The sequence below is a fragment of the Vombatus ursinus genome, unplaced genomic scaffold (genome assembly GCF_900497805.2).
Source record: "Vombatus ursinus unplaced genomic scaffold, bare-nosed wombat genome assembly UNPS02010284.1, whole genome shotgun sequence".
NCBI lineage: Eukaryota > Metazoa > Chordata > Mammalia > Diprotodontia > Vombatidae > Vombatus > Vombatus ursinus.
This window is the reverse complement of record NW_020950062.1, coordinates 7018141-7035794: the sequence shown is the minus strand read 5'-3', so window position 1 is coordinate 7035794 and position 17654 is coordinate 7018141. Positions and strand designations below refer to the sequence as shown.

Genomic DNA, 17654 nt, shown 5'->3' with positions numbered 1-17654 from the left:
ATCCATTGCTCAGGAAGATGATTTTGCCTGGCTGTAAAGATAGAGTTCCTAGTTTTAATGGTGTCTGGCTATTAGTTATTAATCTGCTTGTCTGCAGAAACAGGTAAGGGGAAATGATAAATTAATACCGATTTGACAGGGTGGTTTTGGAAGTCACGGCACTAGATACGGTATTAATAAAAAGGTCATGTTTGGTAACAAAACCTAACTGAACCGACCAAAATAGATTCAGGGAAGCTGCCTTAAGCTCTCCTGGCGACACGATGACAAGACAATATGCAAATAAAAACATTCTAGCTGTTCTAAAACAGGAAATGAAAAATTGTAACATAACAAAAACATTTCCCAGAGCAGACATTCCGGCTCTGAGCCAGCTCTCTCAACCCACTGTTAACAACAGCACGGTAGCTATTCAATATGGGAGCAGCTGTACAGAAACTGGCCTGTACCAGAGGAAAAAAAAAAAAACACGCCACAAAGGTCAGGAAAAAAATTAAATGGGTGGAAAGAGTGTATTAGGAGGTAAAATCTATACTGAGCCTAGTGATTGGGCATAGTAACAATGGTGTTTGATACCTGGATCACCTTTCATCCTGAAGCTGATTAAACTTAAACACCCATCATAGTGATGCTCACTCAAGAAGTGTTGGTACTAGGATGCTGCAAATGCCCAAAGGCCAACATTTGAATGGCAGCTTTTAGGCAAAGACATAAGGGATGTGAGACTCTTAACACAAAATGCAAGTGAATTTCTTAATACTCTGATGTGGGCTTCCCCTATGTTCCGGACACTTTCATTCATTTTTTACAGAGGTCTCTCTTCCGTCTGGAAGCCAGTATTAAGCCAAACAGAAACAGACGGAAAGGAATGTGAGGTGGGGAGTGAGGAGACGGAGCAGAGCAACCCACTGGTGTCATTAAAAATAAACAAACAAATAAATAAAATAAGAGGTCTTAAGCGGAGGTGTTTTCCACATTCCCCTTTTCTCCCACCCTCCAACCTCCCCCCACCCCCAACTGGTGTTCTTCGCCATGTTTTCCATTTCAAAAGCTGTTCCCCTGATCAGCCAGATGTTGTACTGGGAAGTGAAAGGTGCCTTGTTAAATGAGTCAATATTCACCATGACACAGACGATTTTCTCATGATAAAATTTCTTTTATAGTGCTGACCTTTTGGATTCATCTTCCTGGTAACTTTGGATGGTGGCAGCAATAATCAACTGATCTGTTGAAGGCCACAGCCCTTTTCTTACCTGTAATAACAATCTCTCATCCCCAATGATGGCAGCTTGGTTCCAATCAATCACTTCAGAGAATGGTAACTCCCATCCATTGCTCAGCATCACCGGGACGCAGGCAGCCTGCACAAAAAAAGGAACCATCACCAGGCTGAGAAGAGGTACCATAGGCTCCATACTTAATTAAGGCAAAAATCAAACCAATCAAATTACTATCATTCCCTATGTCCTTTGGACCCCAGACTCTCAGGACCATGAAGAAAGATCAAAAGAATTGAAAAACTAATACTCTAAGGAGTTCTATGTCTGAGAGGCAACCTTTAAGCATTATCAAATGATATCAGAGTTGTGCCTGTATTAGCCCATTAATAATTTGGAAGTTTTGCACAGGGCTTTTAAAATCCTATTTCTATCCCTTCCCCAAACCTGATCATTTCTGCTGCCATTGAAACAGCTGGTCAGGATGGAACAGTTTCATTAAAAGCAATGAAAATGTGGCCCCACTGAGTCTTAGTATAAAACTAGCCTTGAGTATAAAACACTTTGGCCCATTTCTACAGATTCCAGTTAAAGTGACCCACTCCCAAGTGTCACTACACAGAATAGCTCACTCTTTGTCTAACAAAAACTTGATTATAAATTTGACTTGATTACAAACTTAACAACTGTAAGAACTACCAACAATCAAATAAACACAATGGAAAATAAAACCCCAACTACAACATTACACTGAAAATTACTTAAAGTTTCATTAAAAATATAAATTTTAACAAAATAATTGCAATAATCCTTTCACTTTTTCTTCTTCAAAAAATGTCTTATTCTAATTTTTTTTTGCTCTGTACCATATTATAGTCTTCTTTCCAATTTCTTCACATTTGTGAGTGTGTATATGTGTGTTTCTTGTTTTTCATGGTGTACTAGCATTCTATTCTACTCACATACATTCCTGTCTTTCCTTTCTCTGTACTTATTTAGTAGAAGGTGTGTACTTTTCCTTCTAAGTCAACTGAATCTTTTTAGTGCTAAGTGATCCAAATCATTCTCACCTGCATAATGATAACTCACGTTTATATGGCATTGTAAGCTTTCTTCACGGGGCTGCTGGTTAACCTAATGGATTGTGCGCCAGGCCTGGAATCAGGAAGACTCATCTTCCTGAGTTCAAATCTGGCCTCAGACACATACTAGCTGTGAGACCCTGGGCAAGTCTCTTAACCTTGTTTGCCTCAGTTTCCTCATCTGTAAAATAAGCTGGAGAAGCAAATAAAAACCACTCCAGCATCTTTGCCAAGAAAACTCCAAATGGGTTCATGAAGAGTCAGACGTGACTAAAACGACTGAACAACAACAAACTTTCTTCACCTGGAGAGGTGGCTAGAAGTATTATTTCCACTATGCAGATGAGGAAACTGAGATTCAAACACTTGCCCATGGCTAACTGCAAGGTATTTGATGGACTTGCCTGAAGCCACATAACTAGCTCAAGGTAGTGCTAGGGTAGGTCACAGGTCTCCTGACTATACATCCAAGGGCTTCTTCCAGAAAAGATTTTAACCTCATTAACAAAAGCCCAGCTCTAAGGAATTTAAGACAGAAAGGCCCACATTGGTGAGGCACAGGATGCATCAAGGAGCTACAGGAATGTCTATGTTTGGTATGCTTTGAAGAACAGTGAGGAGAATCTTAAAGATTTTAAAGGAAAGGAGGCTCTTCTGCTTTTAGAAACGGCTACAACAGTTTTCAGCTGGATGGAGTAGGAAGAGGTAATTATGAAGGTACAAGAGGGGAAGAAGAGGGTATGTATAGATTTATAGGAAACATAGAATACAGGGATGTAACAACCTAGAGGTGTGGGCGTTGGGGAATAGTAGGATGGCCCTTAGGATCAACAAAGCCTGGTGGCAACTTTCTAATGGAGCCCACTGGCAACTGTCTCTATGCATTCAGGATTATTTAGCTCTTCAGGAAATGAGGGAGCAGGAAAGAAGAGTCTTCCCCTGTAAAAGTTTCACCCCATGAAGGCACTGGAATTGGAGATTCACCAAACCTGGGGCCCACTCACTGCTAAGTCAGTAAAGCATTAGACCAAGCAACTGGAACCAATCCACCCTGCTGAGTATCACTTTCACTTAGGATTCAGAGATATTGAGTGGGGAATATAACAGACAATTTTGCTTTTATGGAGTGAAAACAATAAACTATTTTCCCACTTGTGGGGTTTAGATATTGGCAGAGGTCAGAGTTCCACCACCAAGGAATCCAGCTCTAATGCTTGACAGGCAAGTGCGACAAACTGGTCTGGCCCTGGCTGTCAACCAAGACTGGGACAATCCCTTTCAAGGAAAAATAAAGCAACACAGTGAGTTCTAGAACTTAGTCTAGGGTCCTCTCCCAAAGGCAGTGGGCTCTCACTGCAAAGGTATGTACAAGCACACAGAAACAAGCTGAAAGCCTCCAGGGAAAATCACACTTCCCCACCCCATCCCCCATGCCCTCTTTAGGCATAATATTAAACACACCAGATCCAGTCTTAATTCCCAAGTCTATCTTAACTCCAGAGGCACTGTAGCATGATGAATAGAGTGCTGACTTTATAGGCAGTCAGGCCAATAAACATTTACTAAGTGCCTACTGTGCACCAGGCACTGAGCACTGTGGCTACAAACACAATCTCTGCCCTTAATGAGCTTAGTCTAATTTGTATCGCTGTTCCCTCCAGTCTGACTCTTCATGATGCCTATAAAGGTTTCTTTGACAAAGATACCGGAATGGCTATTTTCTTCTCCACCTCATTTTACATATGAGGAAACTGAGGCAAACAGAGTTAAGTGACTTGTCCAGGGACACAGAGCTAGTAAGTGTCTGGTCACATTTGAACTCAGGAAGATGAGTCTTTCTGACTTCAGGCTTGGTACTCTATCCATGTACCAGTCTATCCATACCTAACTGGGGTATTTCTAATTCTAATGGGGAAGTCAAAACACAAGAGGAAGCTATAAAGTAGTGGGGGTGGGGTGGGGAGGAGACTAGGTACTCCTTTGTAGTAAGGAAAGGTAAGATTCAAATCCTATCACAGTCACTTACTACTTGGGAGATCCCAGACAAATCACCTTACCCCTCAGATTCTCAGTAAGACTGGAATAATAATGTCACCAACCTCATAAGAATGTCAAGAAAATCAAATGATTTAATTTATGTAAAGCCCAGGGTAGAGTCCTAGACTTGGGAGCAGAGAAGACCTGAATTTGAATCCTGCCTCAGACATTTACGAGCTGTGTGAGCCTGGGCAAGTCACTTAAGACTCAGTTTCCTTAACAATAAAATAGGTGATAACAATAAATAGCATCTACCTCATAGGGTTGTTGTGAGGATCAAATGTGATGCTTTATAAAGCATCTTGCAAACCCTTGTAAGCCGTCTGTGAACCTGTGCATGTACCGTATGAATCCTAGCCATTGTTATTAGTGATTATTAAAGTGCTTTGCAAGCCTTAATGGGTGAGATAAATGTGAGCTCTTGGTAGTGGTGGTGATATGAGTATTATTAGCATTAATAATAATCTGTACAGTGCCTCTTACCTGCAGTGCCTCCAGAAATCTAAAGGAGCCAAGCCTGCGGCCACGGGGAACCAGACAGAAAGTGGCATTGTGCAGCATTTCTCGATAATCATACCTAGAGGGAGAAAAATATGTAATTAGATAATGAACCTAAGGGAAGAGAGGATGATGGCCATAAGATGGAATACATGTACCTGTAATAGGTTACACAACCCAGTGGATAGAGCTCTGGGCCTGGACTCAGGAAGACCTGAGTTCAAATTTGACTTCAGACACTGTGTGACCTTAGGCAAATCACTTAACATCTGTTTGCCTCAGTTTCCTATCTACAGAATGGGGATAATAATATTACCTACTTTCCAGGTTGTTGTGAGGAAGAAATGAGATAATAATTGTAAAGCACTTAGCACAGTGCCTGGCACATAGTAAGCACTAAATAAATGCTAGCTATTCGCTATTATTATGATGTGCTTGTTGTCTCTACCCATCGGGATGTAAGCTACTCCTCAGGAATACAGGATTATTTCATTCTTTATATTTGTAGCCCCAGAGCCTGCCACATAATAAGTGCTTAATAAACGCTTTTTGATTGACTGACATACACACTCAAATCAAGTCGATTGAGACCAAATGAGTAGAGTCGTGAGCTCTGATCTCACGGTTCTCTTTCTTGGGAGGGGAGTTGGTTGTGACAGGCCCAGAAAACATTAAGGATCGTGTTGGATGAAACAGTTGTAATATGCTTTGCAAACAATATCATCTGACACAAGTCCAGTGGCCGCCACTTCAACAGATTGGGCACCAGAGTCTCGGTCTTAGAAGTTGAGTTTTGTTGTGACAGCAAATGAAACACTCTTCCCTTTCTTTCCATATAAAATAAAATTTTAAAAAAAACTACCTTTTTTTTTCTGTTGGTTTTTAAAATGCCATTTCAGTCATCCACAAAAGCCTGTGAAAGCTAAGACAGGCCTTCTTCTCCCTCACAACACCCTTTATATCCCCCTTCTCCAAAAAGAAAAAAAAAACCAGTTACAGCTAACTCAAGAAACCTTCACAGTGATCACAAACAACATTTGCTCCTTCCTCTGAGCCAAAGTCTCTACATTTAGCTAAGAACATTCAGCAACACAAGACAAAACTTCCTGTAGCAGAACAGCTCAGATTTAGAGAGAGAGGAGGATGGAGAAGGAAGGGAAAGAGATGAGCCTAAAAAGGGGGGTAAAAAAGAGTCAGGGCAAGAAATCTTTTGAGGCTATAAAAAAGCAAATGATCGGGACCAGCTAGGTGGCATAGCGGATAAAGCACTGGCCCGGGAATCAGGAGGACCTGAGTTCAAATCTGACCTCAGACCAAACACTTGACACTTACTAGCTGTGTGACCCTAGGCAAGTCACTTAACCCCAATTGCCTAAAAAACAAAGCAAATGATCTGCTTTGAAAAGCACATCCTGAGTGACACCTTCTCCAAGACACTGTTAGTCAAGATTAAATATCTCCTTTTCATTTATGCCCATCCCTTCTAACAATTCAGAGTAAACATCTCAACTGTTTCCAATTCATTATGAGGTAATCTGAGTTTCAATCAAGCCTGTACAGGGTAGAAGGCCTGGGTCCTGCAAAGGGACCATCTACCCAGCAACAAGATTAGCCCCCACCCTCTTAAGAGCCTCCACAGTTGTACAGACAGGTGCTACTTTGATGGTAACTTATGTCACCCACACTTTCTGACTCTTAATAGTCTAATTTAATCATAGCCCAAAGGCATTGGATATTTTTTCCTCCTGTCTTTTTTTTTGGGGGGGGGGAGTATTGATGTATACATTTATATTTTTAAAGTCCACATCTATTTTTATATTCTCACACAAACTAGGCATATGGGAGTAAGCCAATTTTCAATTATAAACCCGTCATTAGGAAGAGACATCTTGCAAAGGCCCATTTGCTTAAACAGGCGTGTACAACTAATTTGCACAAGAAAAGGTCACTGGGAATGGATTAAGATTATCTCCACTGAGAGTAAAATAAAAACCCTTGCTGCATTAATTAAACTACAAAATAGACTTCAAAGTGGATGAGATTTTTAAGAGGGATCAAATTTAGCTAAATAAAAAATATTAAATTAAAGAGGTAATGGTTTCTTTTCCCATCCTTAAACATTGGTATAGTAATTGACAACGAGTTTCAAGTTCAACTCCTGATCTTTCTGGGATACCTTTACGAACTGTGGAGAAGGGGGGAAAAAGTTTTAAACTGAGTGTGTGGTATTTTTTTTAATATAAAGAAAGGTCGAAGACTCTTCAGAGTACATTGCATGACAGCATGGTTTAATAAATGCTTAAAATAGAAACCCCTGAGGGACCAGCATAGAAGGTCCTATATCCTCATCATTAGCCAACTCAAAATGTAAAACTCCATTAATGTTCTCAACTGCGACAAGTCCCAAAATTGCCAGTTTCAGAATTTAGGAAATATGGAGGGAAGGGGGGAAGAGGAAGGAGAAAATGACTTACAGAGAATTCAAAAAGGGATCATTATTTAATGGTTACACTAGGAACACTGCAACATAGATCTGGAAACAAAAGGGAACTCAGAGACCATCCCATCCTACCCCCTCACTTGAGGGAGAAACTGAGGCCCAGGGAAGTAAAGTGACTTGCCCATGGTCACACAAGTACTAAGTGTTCACGGTGGGATTTGAACTCAACCATTGTGAATTCCTCTCCAAATGTGGCAGTCATCCCACTCAATCAGGGTGTTATTTTGACTTTTTACTGGTGATCTGGAGTGGATGAAAATTTACACCAGCAATTTTTGCTTCCATTGCTGTCTCAGCAAACAAGTAATGTCTCTTCATTTTTTTCTCATCAGCTACCCATTTCTGTTGCTTCTGTATATCCAAGGATCTTTTGGAAGGGTTGCCAATCAAAATGTTCAATAATTCAAAGATCTAAGATTTTGTCAGGACTATAATGTATAGAAGAGAGCTACCTGAGATTCAGAGAATTTAAGTGACTTGCCTAGGGTCATAGGGCCAATAATTGCCCAGATTTGAACCTGGGTCTTCCTGAATCCAAATCCAGCACCCTTTTCCTACTGGATACCTCCAGTGTGATTTTTAAGGGAACATATATGGTTTGTGGAGACAAGCCCTTGCTCAAATCATAAAGTCAAGTAAACCATTTTCCTTCCTCCTCTTTACTTCCTTCAGTATGTTGTTGTTCAGTCACGTTCAACTCTTCATGATCCCATTTGGGGTTTCCTTGGCAAAGATACTGGAGTGGTTTGCCATTTCCTTCTCCAGCTCATTTTACAGATGAGGAAACTGAGCCAAACAGGGTTAAGTGACTTGCCCAGGGTCACACAGCTGGTAAGTACCTCTACCCCTACTGCTAATGCTTTCCTTCAGAGATTACACAGTATATATCTTATACCCTTTACACTGTATATATCTTATTCCCTTTATACTGTATATATCTTATACTTACATAATAATAGCTAACATTTATAGAAATTTGCAAAACCCTTTATTTGTTACCTCATCTGATCTTCACTACAACTCTAGGCACTATTATCAGAGTTCCTTGCATGTTGTCTCTCCCATTAGAAAGGGTACTACTTTAGGACTAGGGACCACACTTTTATTTTATTTTATATTTTAATTTTGGATGTCTAAGGTTTAGCAGAGTGGGATATATATAGTAAGTACCTAATAAAAGGTACTGAGTGACTGACCGACCGACCTAGTAGGAAAGTTAGGGCTCAGAGACTCCCCCCCCCCACCTCCCTATGGCCCTTGTGAGTTGGGCAGACTTTCAGCAAGTCCCAGATCCCCACCCTACCCTCATGAACAAAGGAAATTTGGCAAGCTACTTCAAAAAAGGTGGCTGACCCCTGATCTGACACCATCACTTTAGAAATCACAAGCCACTTAAAAGTATATATAATTAACTAATGAACATGATAGTCTTAGCAGGGAGGTAAGTAGATGAGGGAGGTAGGTAATCTCCAAGAACTTGCAGCTTTAATTAATGAAGGATTTTTATTACCCATTTCAGGTGGGTATTAAGATCTCCACTATACAGATGGTGACACAGAGGACAGAAGAGTTTTAATAAATGACTGCAAAGGCTAATGTAATTAAGCTGTACGGCCATGAACATAACCCAGAAATAGGTCCCACTTCATACACAATTCTCTCCTGAAAAGTTGTATGCATATGATATACTAGTGAGTCCCCACTTAAAATGAGTCTCTATAATAATACATAATTAATCCTCCCTAGAAATGTAAGTGCTATGATGCCTGCAGCAACTTCAATATTGTTCTGGCTGAAGGGAAAAATCCCAACAGAATGAGGTGGAAAAATAAATATTCATAAGGGCAGACCCAAGGGGGGAAAGCAGAGTCAGCCCTCAAAAGAAAAATGATAGCAGACACTGAGATTCCTGACAGTGAAGGAATTTCTTATTGGAAGCAGGTTTGCTTTCTTATTAGGAAAGAGTAAATGCCTGGTGGTGTTACCACAGATTAGAAAACAGATGCAGCATGGTATGAAGGGGAAGACCTGGGTCTGAGTCCCCACCATCTCAGCTCCATGTGGTGTCCATGCCTCAGGAGTGGCGTCTTTTGCCCCCAGCAGATCTATAAACTTGTTTCCCGAGTTTGACATGTCCTTGTGCCCAAGTGGCTCTAACAGCTGTTCGTTTTCTATAGCACTGACCCCAAGTCATTTATCTAGAGCAGAGGCTTTTTAACTTAGGGTCTGTGAATTTCTGTTTTAATAAAAATTTTGATAACCATATCTCAACAATTCCTTAGCAATCCAATGTATTTTATTTTATGCATTCAAAAACCATTTTCAAGAAAGGGTCCATAGGCTTTACCAGGCTGCCAAAGGGGTCAAGGCCACATACAAAAAGGTTAAGAACAAGCCCTGATCTACAGGGACTCCTTCCCTTTAGCTTTCACATTAAAATATAAAATAAGTTGCTGACAACAAGTATCATCCCATAATCCACACACTGAGCTGCAGGTGGTGCCTGGATAGAAAATTTCCTTGGAAGCTGCCCAGTCCTAGGCAGGTCCTCTGGGCCTATAAGTGAGCTTGATCTCTCTTTCCCATGACTCCCATAGTCACTAAAGTTCTTGATTTATGGCAGCTTCTCTGGATGCCATTTGCTCCACAGCCCAAAGGTCCTTGCCATTGGGAGGTGGTGTGACTCCTTCGGTTAGCTTTGCTTGCTGTCAGCGCTGCCTAGGCTCAAGGTAATGCTCTAAGATTAGAAATTCATTTCTTTGTAATCCTTCTCAGTCCATTGCTTCCTAGCATGTTCTGTGCTCTGAATATAGGCAGCCTTTGCTAAATCAAATCAAGTATTTATCTTTCACTTTCTACGGACTCCTATGCTTCCCAGGTCTGATGTTCTACTTTTATGCTTCTTTAAAATTCATTTCTTTATGTAGGTTCTGAAAAGGAAGTCAAAAGGACCCCAGAAAACATCCTATACCTCAGGACGCACCCTGAAAGCTCTTAAGGACATTCAACCTTTACCTTCGCCATCAAGAGAGCAAGCATTTATATGATGCTTTCAGGATTGCAAAGCTCTTTATATATGTCATTTCATTCAATCCTCACAACAACCCTTTGAGGTAGGTGCTTTTGTTATGCCCATTTTACAAATGAGGAAACTGAGGCTAAGAAAGAGAAAGTAGGTTGCTCTGGGTCACACAACTTGTATGAGGCTAGATTTGAATTCCAACCTTCCTCACTCCAAGTCTCACATTGTAACAGATCATTAGAAAACAGACAAACATAGAACACATTTCAGCCTCAAGCCCTCTCATTAGCAATTAAGCACCACTTGAAATATTAAATATGAGTTTAGATATCTGGGGTCAAAAGATAAACAATTCCCCAGCAACAACATTATAATTAAGCAAGATGAGCTATGTGATTAGGGCCAGAAGAGGATAGCAGATATGTGGCAAATCTTTGGGGACTGGAGGGGGGGCTGGGTCTAAGAGATATAAATTTTTTTAAAATTTCAATATACATATACATATGCATATATGTATATGTCTAAAGAAGAGAACTTGGAAAGTAAGACACACAAGGGTCAGCCCAGGCCCCCTAGGATAAGAAGTCTTGAGGTCATTATCTTACCATTAACCTTTCCTTGGCCCCTCCCTGCAGCCACTGGCTTGCTGTCCCACATGCAACAAGACCTAGAAGCCTGTGCCAAAGTACACCCAGTTCTACAAGAGAATGGGGATGCCACAGTCTGTGCTGAAGTGGAAGTTGTTTCTTAGAAATAGGAAAAGCCCTGGAACCTTGCCATCGCAGAAACTTGCCCCAATGTATTCCGTCTTCAAACAGTCACCAACTCAAAAGCTCCTCAGGGTGACCACTAATCTTTTGCGGCATGTTCTGTTGCCTGTCTGTGTGCACGGATTGGGAACAGGAGAAGGGTAGAAAAAAGAAAAAAAGATGACAAGGAGAAAAGGCCAGCTTTTTCTAAACAAGAACATTTTAGAATCATGGCATTTCAGAGCTGAAAGGGTCCTTAGAGATTATTTCTACTGCTCTCATTTGGCAGATGAAGAAACTAAGGTCCAAGGTCATTTAGCCAAATTCAAGTGCTATCATGCTGCCTCCCACAGTAATTCGTACAGTAATCCAGTCATACAAACCTCATCTTTCAATTAATAATGTGACATCCTTGATTTTTTTTTGCAGGTTTGAGGGAAAATTACAATTAAATTTACAGGGTCATTTGCTTACTCCATCTCCAGGAACACTAGGAGGTTTAGATTTAGCCTGCCCACCAGGGGAGAAGTGTTTTTGTTTTAGGGGGAGGGGGAGGGGGAGTGGGGCCTTTTTTCATTTCACTTTCTCTATAGAGCTCAAGATTGGGTTGGAAACTCATAAAAATTTGCAGTTCAATGACTTCCCTATTTCTCCCCATAGTGATTCTAATCCTCTCCTCTAGTGCCAAAGTTTATAAAGACAATAGAGCCTTATTTTTAATCAACTCTAATTTACTCACAGTTTATGTCAGGAAAACTGGTGGTTGTAGATAGAGCTTGTCTGAGAGGCAGGAAAAGCTGGGTTCTCTCATTTCAGACAGACTGGCTATGTGACCCTGAACAAGTCATTTGATCTCTCATTGTTCTAGACCAGAGATGTCAAACTCGAATAGAAACAGGAGTCACTAAACCATAAATAAGGATCTCTGTAGGCTGCATATTGACTTAGAAAACCACTTATTAACAGTATCTATGTTCTATTATATTTTTACTTATTTTGTTGAATATTTTCCAATAACATTTTAACCTGGTTCATCTCTGCCTACGGTCTATGGCCTTGTGTTTGTCACATCTGCAATAGGCGACTCAAAGACAATAAATGGCAGAGAAAGTGCAGAACTGTACCTGTACAGAATTTCAATACCCACAGTTCCCCACACTAATGAAACTGCAGTTTCTATCCCTATCTCTTACTTGAACCAGTCCTTGATCCCTACCCCTTGCCTTTATCTGGGAGGTGAGGAAGGATGTAGATTTCCATTCCCACCTCCCACCCACTTCTATAGCTTTCAACATTGAAATGATCTCTGGAAAATTATCAAACAGAGAAAACCAGGTCCAACAAGAATGTTTTTACTGCTTTCCCACTTGATCCATCACATTTTTTCTCACAGTGCCAGCTTCACTCAACTCTGGGATTAGGTGGATGCTTGGAATTCCAAGGTCACTCTTCTCTTGACCAGTGCAAGCAGTAGGTAGCAGAGCTGCCAGAGCCGGGAGTGGTAGGGTGGGGGTTGGGGCTTGTGCTAATATGATATACCTTGCATTCTAGCTCACAGTTTAAGCATTTTCCCTAGATTCTGTACCTGAAATAGTACATACCTTAAGGTTCCAGTTATTCTTAATAAAAATGATTATTTCCACCCACTATGCTTTTCTGTTCCCTTTGTTACAGTGAATCCCACCTGCCAAATTAAATCCCACCATGATTAGCTACTGAGAGGGAAGAGGGAATTTTATGCTGGATAAGCCAGAGTTTCCAGATTCCCAGAGCGAGTTTAGAAAGGGTTCAGTCCTCCAAAACAACAACAACAACAACAACAACAACAACAAGGTTTTCAAGAGTATGAAGATAGATGGCATTGAAACAGCACAAAACTTGGCTTGGAGTTTGCTCCTCCTTTACCTAAGGGTTGAAGTCATTGAGTCACAGTTGATAGAAGGCGTAATTTGGAGACCTCCCCATGAATCCTGCTTCTGACTCTCACTAGGCATGGTTCATGGGCTTCACTTATGCTCTCAGAGCCTGCACTCCCTCTTTTATAAAATGGGAGCAAATTGTGTTTGTAATGCTTGCCTTATAGGGTCCTTGCCGCCTCTGATGGAAGCATTGACAGAAATACAGTACGGCACTGAAAAGAAGGAAGGAAAGAAGGAAGGAAGAAAGAAAAAAAAAGGATGGAAGGAAGGAAAGAAGGAATTCCCAAATCACTCTGGTCCCAGACCAAGCCCTACTTAGCCACTGTTTGGGGCCAGATTGGCTCCGAATGAGTGTAAATAACAATTGTTTCAGTTTTGGCCAGAAACCCTGAGGATCTTCCCCTTCTAGATCTAATTTTTTTTTTAAGTGGCCATTTTTTGCCTGATTTATTTATTTATTTATTTACTTTTATTAAGCCTTAATCACTGAATGGGCACTACCTCAGTCAAACTGAGCCATATTAAAGACCTTAACTTGAAAAGGCCAAGATCCCTCTCTGCATCCTGGGCCATATCCAGTTGTCCTGATCTATATATGGCCACTGGACCCAGATTGGCTCCAGAGGAGAGAGTGAGGCTGGTGACTTTGCACAGCGCCCCCCTCACGTAACTCCAATTCACTTTCATGTCATGGCATCACCTCCCTGATGTCATGGTCCTCTTCAAGAACGAAGGACAAACAACAACTTCAGCAACCTCTGTGTGAGTATGGTGCTGAGGAAAAGAGCAGTGGATGTGAAGTCTAGAGACCTGGGCTGGGCCTAGATCTTTTACTTATACTACCTGTGTGGCCTTAAACAAGTCACATCCCCTCTCTGGGTCTGTTTTCCTCATTAGTGAAATGAGAAAAGGTTTGTCTAACGGCCCTTTAAACTCTAAATTCCATGGCTGCATTTTACTTAACTGTTCAGAATGTGTACTTTGTTGGAAGGTTTTGTTCGGGTGTTTGTTGGAAGATAGCTGTTTTGTCTAAACAAAAAGTATCCACTACTTTGTTAATTTAAGCAACCTTATACTAATGTAAGGTATAAATAGCTAATATTCATGGAACACTTTTAAGCTAGAACTTGCCATTTATTATCTCATTTGATTTTCATCTTTACAACAACCCTTTGAGGTAGGTGCTAGTGTTATCCACATTTTACAGACAAAGAAACTGAGGCAGGCAGCAGTTAAGTGACTTATCCAGGACTATGCTAGCTAATAAATCTCTGAGTCAGAGTTTGAACTTGAATTTTCCTGACTTCAACTCATACAAGCCACATAATTGCCCCTATTATATCCACTGGAAATAGATTCAGCTGGTAGGGTCGCATTGTTAGCCAGGATACTACAAGTTTCTGCCAGGTGGCCAACATGCAGGACAACATAATAGCAGATAGAGCACTGGATGCACTTGGAGTCAGGAAGACCTGAGTTTGAATCTCACCTGATATTTACTAGCCATGAGAACTAGGGCAAGCTCTCTGTGCCTCAGTTGCTTGCCTGGAAAATGAGGAGGTTAGATCCGATGACTTTTAAGGACCCTTCCAGCTCTAAATTCATGATCCTACATGTTCTGTTCCACTGTGCTGAATTCCATATTAGCCATGAATATTGCCAAGATTTGTTGACCCTTTTCTTTTAATAGTGGCCACCAAAGCATCTGCACCTGTACCACGTACACCTGAATGACATCACACTAGAAAAGCTCTAGAGAGAAGGCAGCCAGAATGTCTCTTTGGCACAGACTGTTCTGTCGTGGCAGTTACATCCTGCAGGATATGTCAAAAACCCTGGAACCATTTTCTTTTTTTTTTTCCCTTTCACTTCTTAAGCCAAAGAACGGCCATGGCACACAACCAAAATCCATCCACTACTTTTCTGGTATTCAGGAACACAGTGCTTTTTCCAGAAGAAGCATCTGGATTAGCTAAATTGTTACCAAAGACAGTTATTAAACACACATGATAATGCTGGGCTAAATACCTTGAGACTGTTGCCTAGTTTTCCTTTGTATTAGATTTCAGCTATTAACCAATCAGCCCATTTTCAGAGTATGAATTCTTAATGCAAATGGCTCTGAACTGTTGGCTACAGGGCCCCAAAAGATAGACCAATTTTGTCACATGGAATGTCTTGTTGCTTGGTTTCCATTAAGGTATCTTGGCTTTTGGATAAACTGTCAAGTAAAACTTGGCATTGGAAACACAAATTGAGTAACTTCCTTTGTAGAGAACTTGACAGCTCAGCTATGTGTCAAGCAGATAGCTGCCTAATACGGATCTCCAAAGGCTAATGCATCTTCCTTGGAAAGTTGCCTTTACCACAGGCTGCCTTCCTTGGGATTTGGGCTGGGCAAGATTGAGGGATGATCTTTACTGGGAGTGAACATACCATTGGCTGGGAGGTCATGTCCCTCTCCACAAAGTGTTGGTTTTGGAATTAGAAAAAGTTTTGGATGTGTGAAAACATAATTGGAAAACTTTTTTTTCTTTCCCTGCTTAAAGGGCTAATTGATTTCACAGGTGTTTAATTATCATTTGCTGTGAGATAATACCTTGTAGTGCCATAAAAAATGGATTTAATTTTCAAGTGCTTGCAAAACCAGCACCAAAGCCAAGTTCGAGCTAAAGCTAGATAATTATTCTATAAATCAAACACATTGCCTCCTTTCTTTGAAATTTTTAATACTTGGCTATAATGATATCTGACAACCTTGAAACTAACATAAAAAGGATTTTTCTGCCAAGTGCCAAGAGGCAGTCATTCGAGTATTTCAGTCAGTCTGGTTCATTAATATTGAGTCAGCCAGCCAAGGGACCCGGGCTTCAGACATCCAAAACATGCCAACATGTAATACTAGTAGAGTAGAGCAAGGCACTGTGTTTCTTGTAGATAGCAAATGACCACTAAACTCCTCAAAGAATTAGAAACTAATTCCAAACCACCCATACCACAAACTTATAACCAACCAGCTATATTATCCAGAGCTTCAACTTGAATGTAGTGGATGTTGAGTAAGTTGAAGGGAAAGTTATCTTTATCAGTAAATACTCCCCTAACTTGGGTCTAAAAAATGAGCCCAGTGCCTTTAAAAGAAAGAGAAGAAAGAAGGCAAGAGGGGAAAGGAGTGTGGCTCTAGGTGGAAATGGAGATTAAAAACTACAGAATAGCTTCGGGGTAAAGGACCTTCTCCTTTCTTAGGCACCTAAGTGACTTAGTAGATTGAGTACCAGGACTGGAGGCAGAAAGACCTGTGCTCAAATTTAGCTTCAGACACTTATTAGCTGTGTGACAAGACACTTAACCTTTGTTTGCCTCAATTTCCTCAACTGCAAAATGGGGATAATAACAGAACGGTTATGAGGATCAAATGAGACAATACTTGCAAAGCCCGTAGCATAGCACCTGACACAGAGTAGGACCTATGTAAATGCTTCCCGCCCTCCAAATTCAATGTTCCCTCCAACAACTCATATCATACCTTTGCCATGTCTGCTTATTCTGTCATTGTTTTCCAATAAGTTTGCCACAAGTGGTCTACCCAATGTGCTGGGGAAACTTTCTTGACATGGTGAGGCTAATAGTGGAGGACACAGGGCATCCACCAATTATTCAGGTATCTTGTCACATGACCAGCTCATTTAGTTTTTTGATCATCTATTTCCTCAGTAATATTCTTTACTCCATTCTTCTTCATAGAATGCCATTTGATAGGTGTTGTAATCCGTTCCCACCCACCATGAACCTTTCCATTGTCATCTGAATGAGGCACATTTTAAATGCTCCAGATACTGTGATGTTTTATGACTTACAGTTATACAACAACACTGGTAGAATGTTAATATTAAAACAATGAGGCTTCATTCTTGGGAGAAGTTTGGGAGCAAAAGAGCTTTCCAATTTCCCAAAGGCATTCCAGGGCACTCCTCTACTTCTGTTGAATTTTGGGCTCACCTCATTGTCTATTTACAGAATATGTTCAAAACTAAGATACTCATAGACAAGGTCTAGAGGTTGTCCATCTGACTGTATGTCATAATCTACTTATTCTTTATCCACATGGACTTTCCTGTATGGATAATTAGGCTAAACATTTGAGAGTTTACAGATCATATCCAGAAGTCCCCACAATATCCTCAGGATTGTCTACCAAGGTTATCTTGCCAACTGCCCTACCACCAGGTGTAGATCTTCACTATTCCTTTTGTTCTAGGCATAGCAATCAAATCATTCACATTTATTCATCTGTTCCTAGCCAGAGCAAGATATACATTATGGCCACTCACTTCTCAACTCTTGTTGAGAACTCAACAATTTTCCAGGTGCAATACAGTCCCAGGCTCTGGGGAAGAATCATTGATTCCCTAAATAATCATATTTTCACAGTAATTAAAAACAAATCCCCAAACTCCTAAAAGTGATATGCGATTTGAATGCACTTTAGCCCACAGACTGCCTATAATAGCAAAGTAGTACAATGTTGGGAAATGCCATGCACTGTTATTAATGCTGCTGAATTTGAGAAAGTGGCAGTCCTGCTTGGAAACAATTTGGAGAAGAAAAAAAAAAGGATAAACAGCTTTTT

At 40.7% G+C, this 17654-nt stretch overlaps 1 protein-coding gene across 1 annotated transcript in view; it reads right to left on the bottom strand.

The window, feature by feature from the left end:
• EXT1 (exostosin glycosyltransferase 1) overlaps positions 1 to 17654 on the bottom strand; it is a 342782-nt gene that overhangs the window by 44754 nt on the left and 280374 nt on the right. The window contains exons 2-3 of the mRNA XM_027854022.1: positions 4820 to 4913; positions 1254 to 1361 (exon numbers count right to left, since the gene is read on the bottom strand). Of these exons, the coding sequence (XP_027709823.1) occupies positions 1254 to 1361; positions 4820 to 4913 (202 nt within the window). The remainder of the gene's footprint in view (positions 1 to 1253; positions 1362 to 4819; positions 4914 to 17654) is intronic.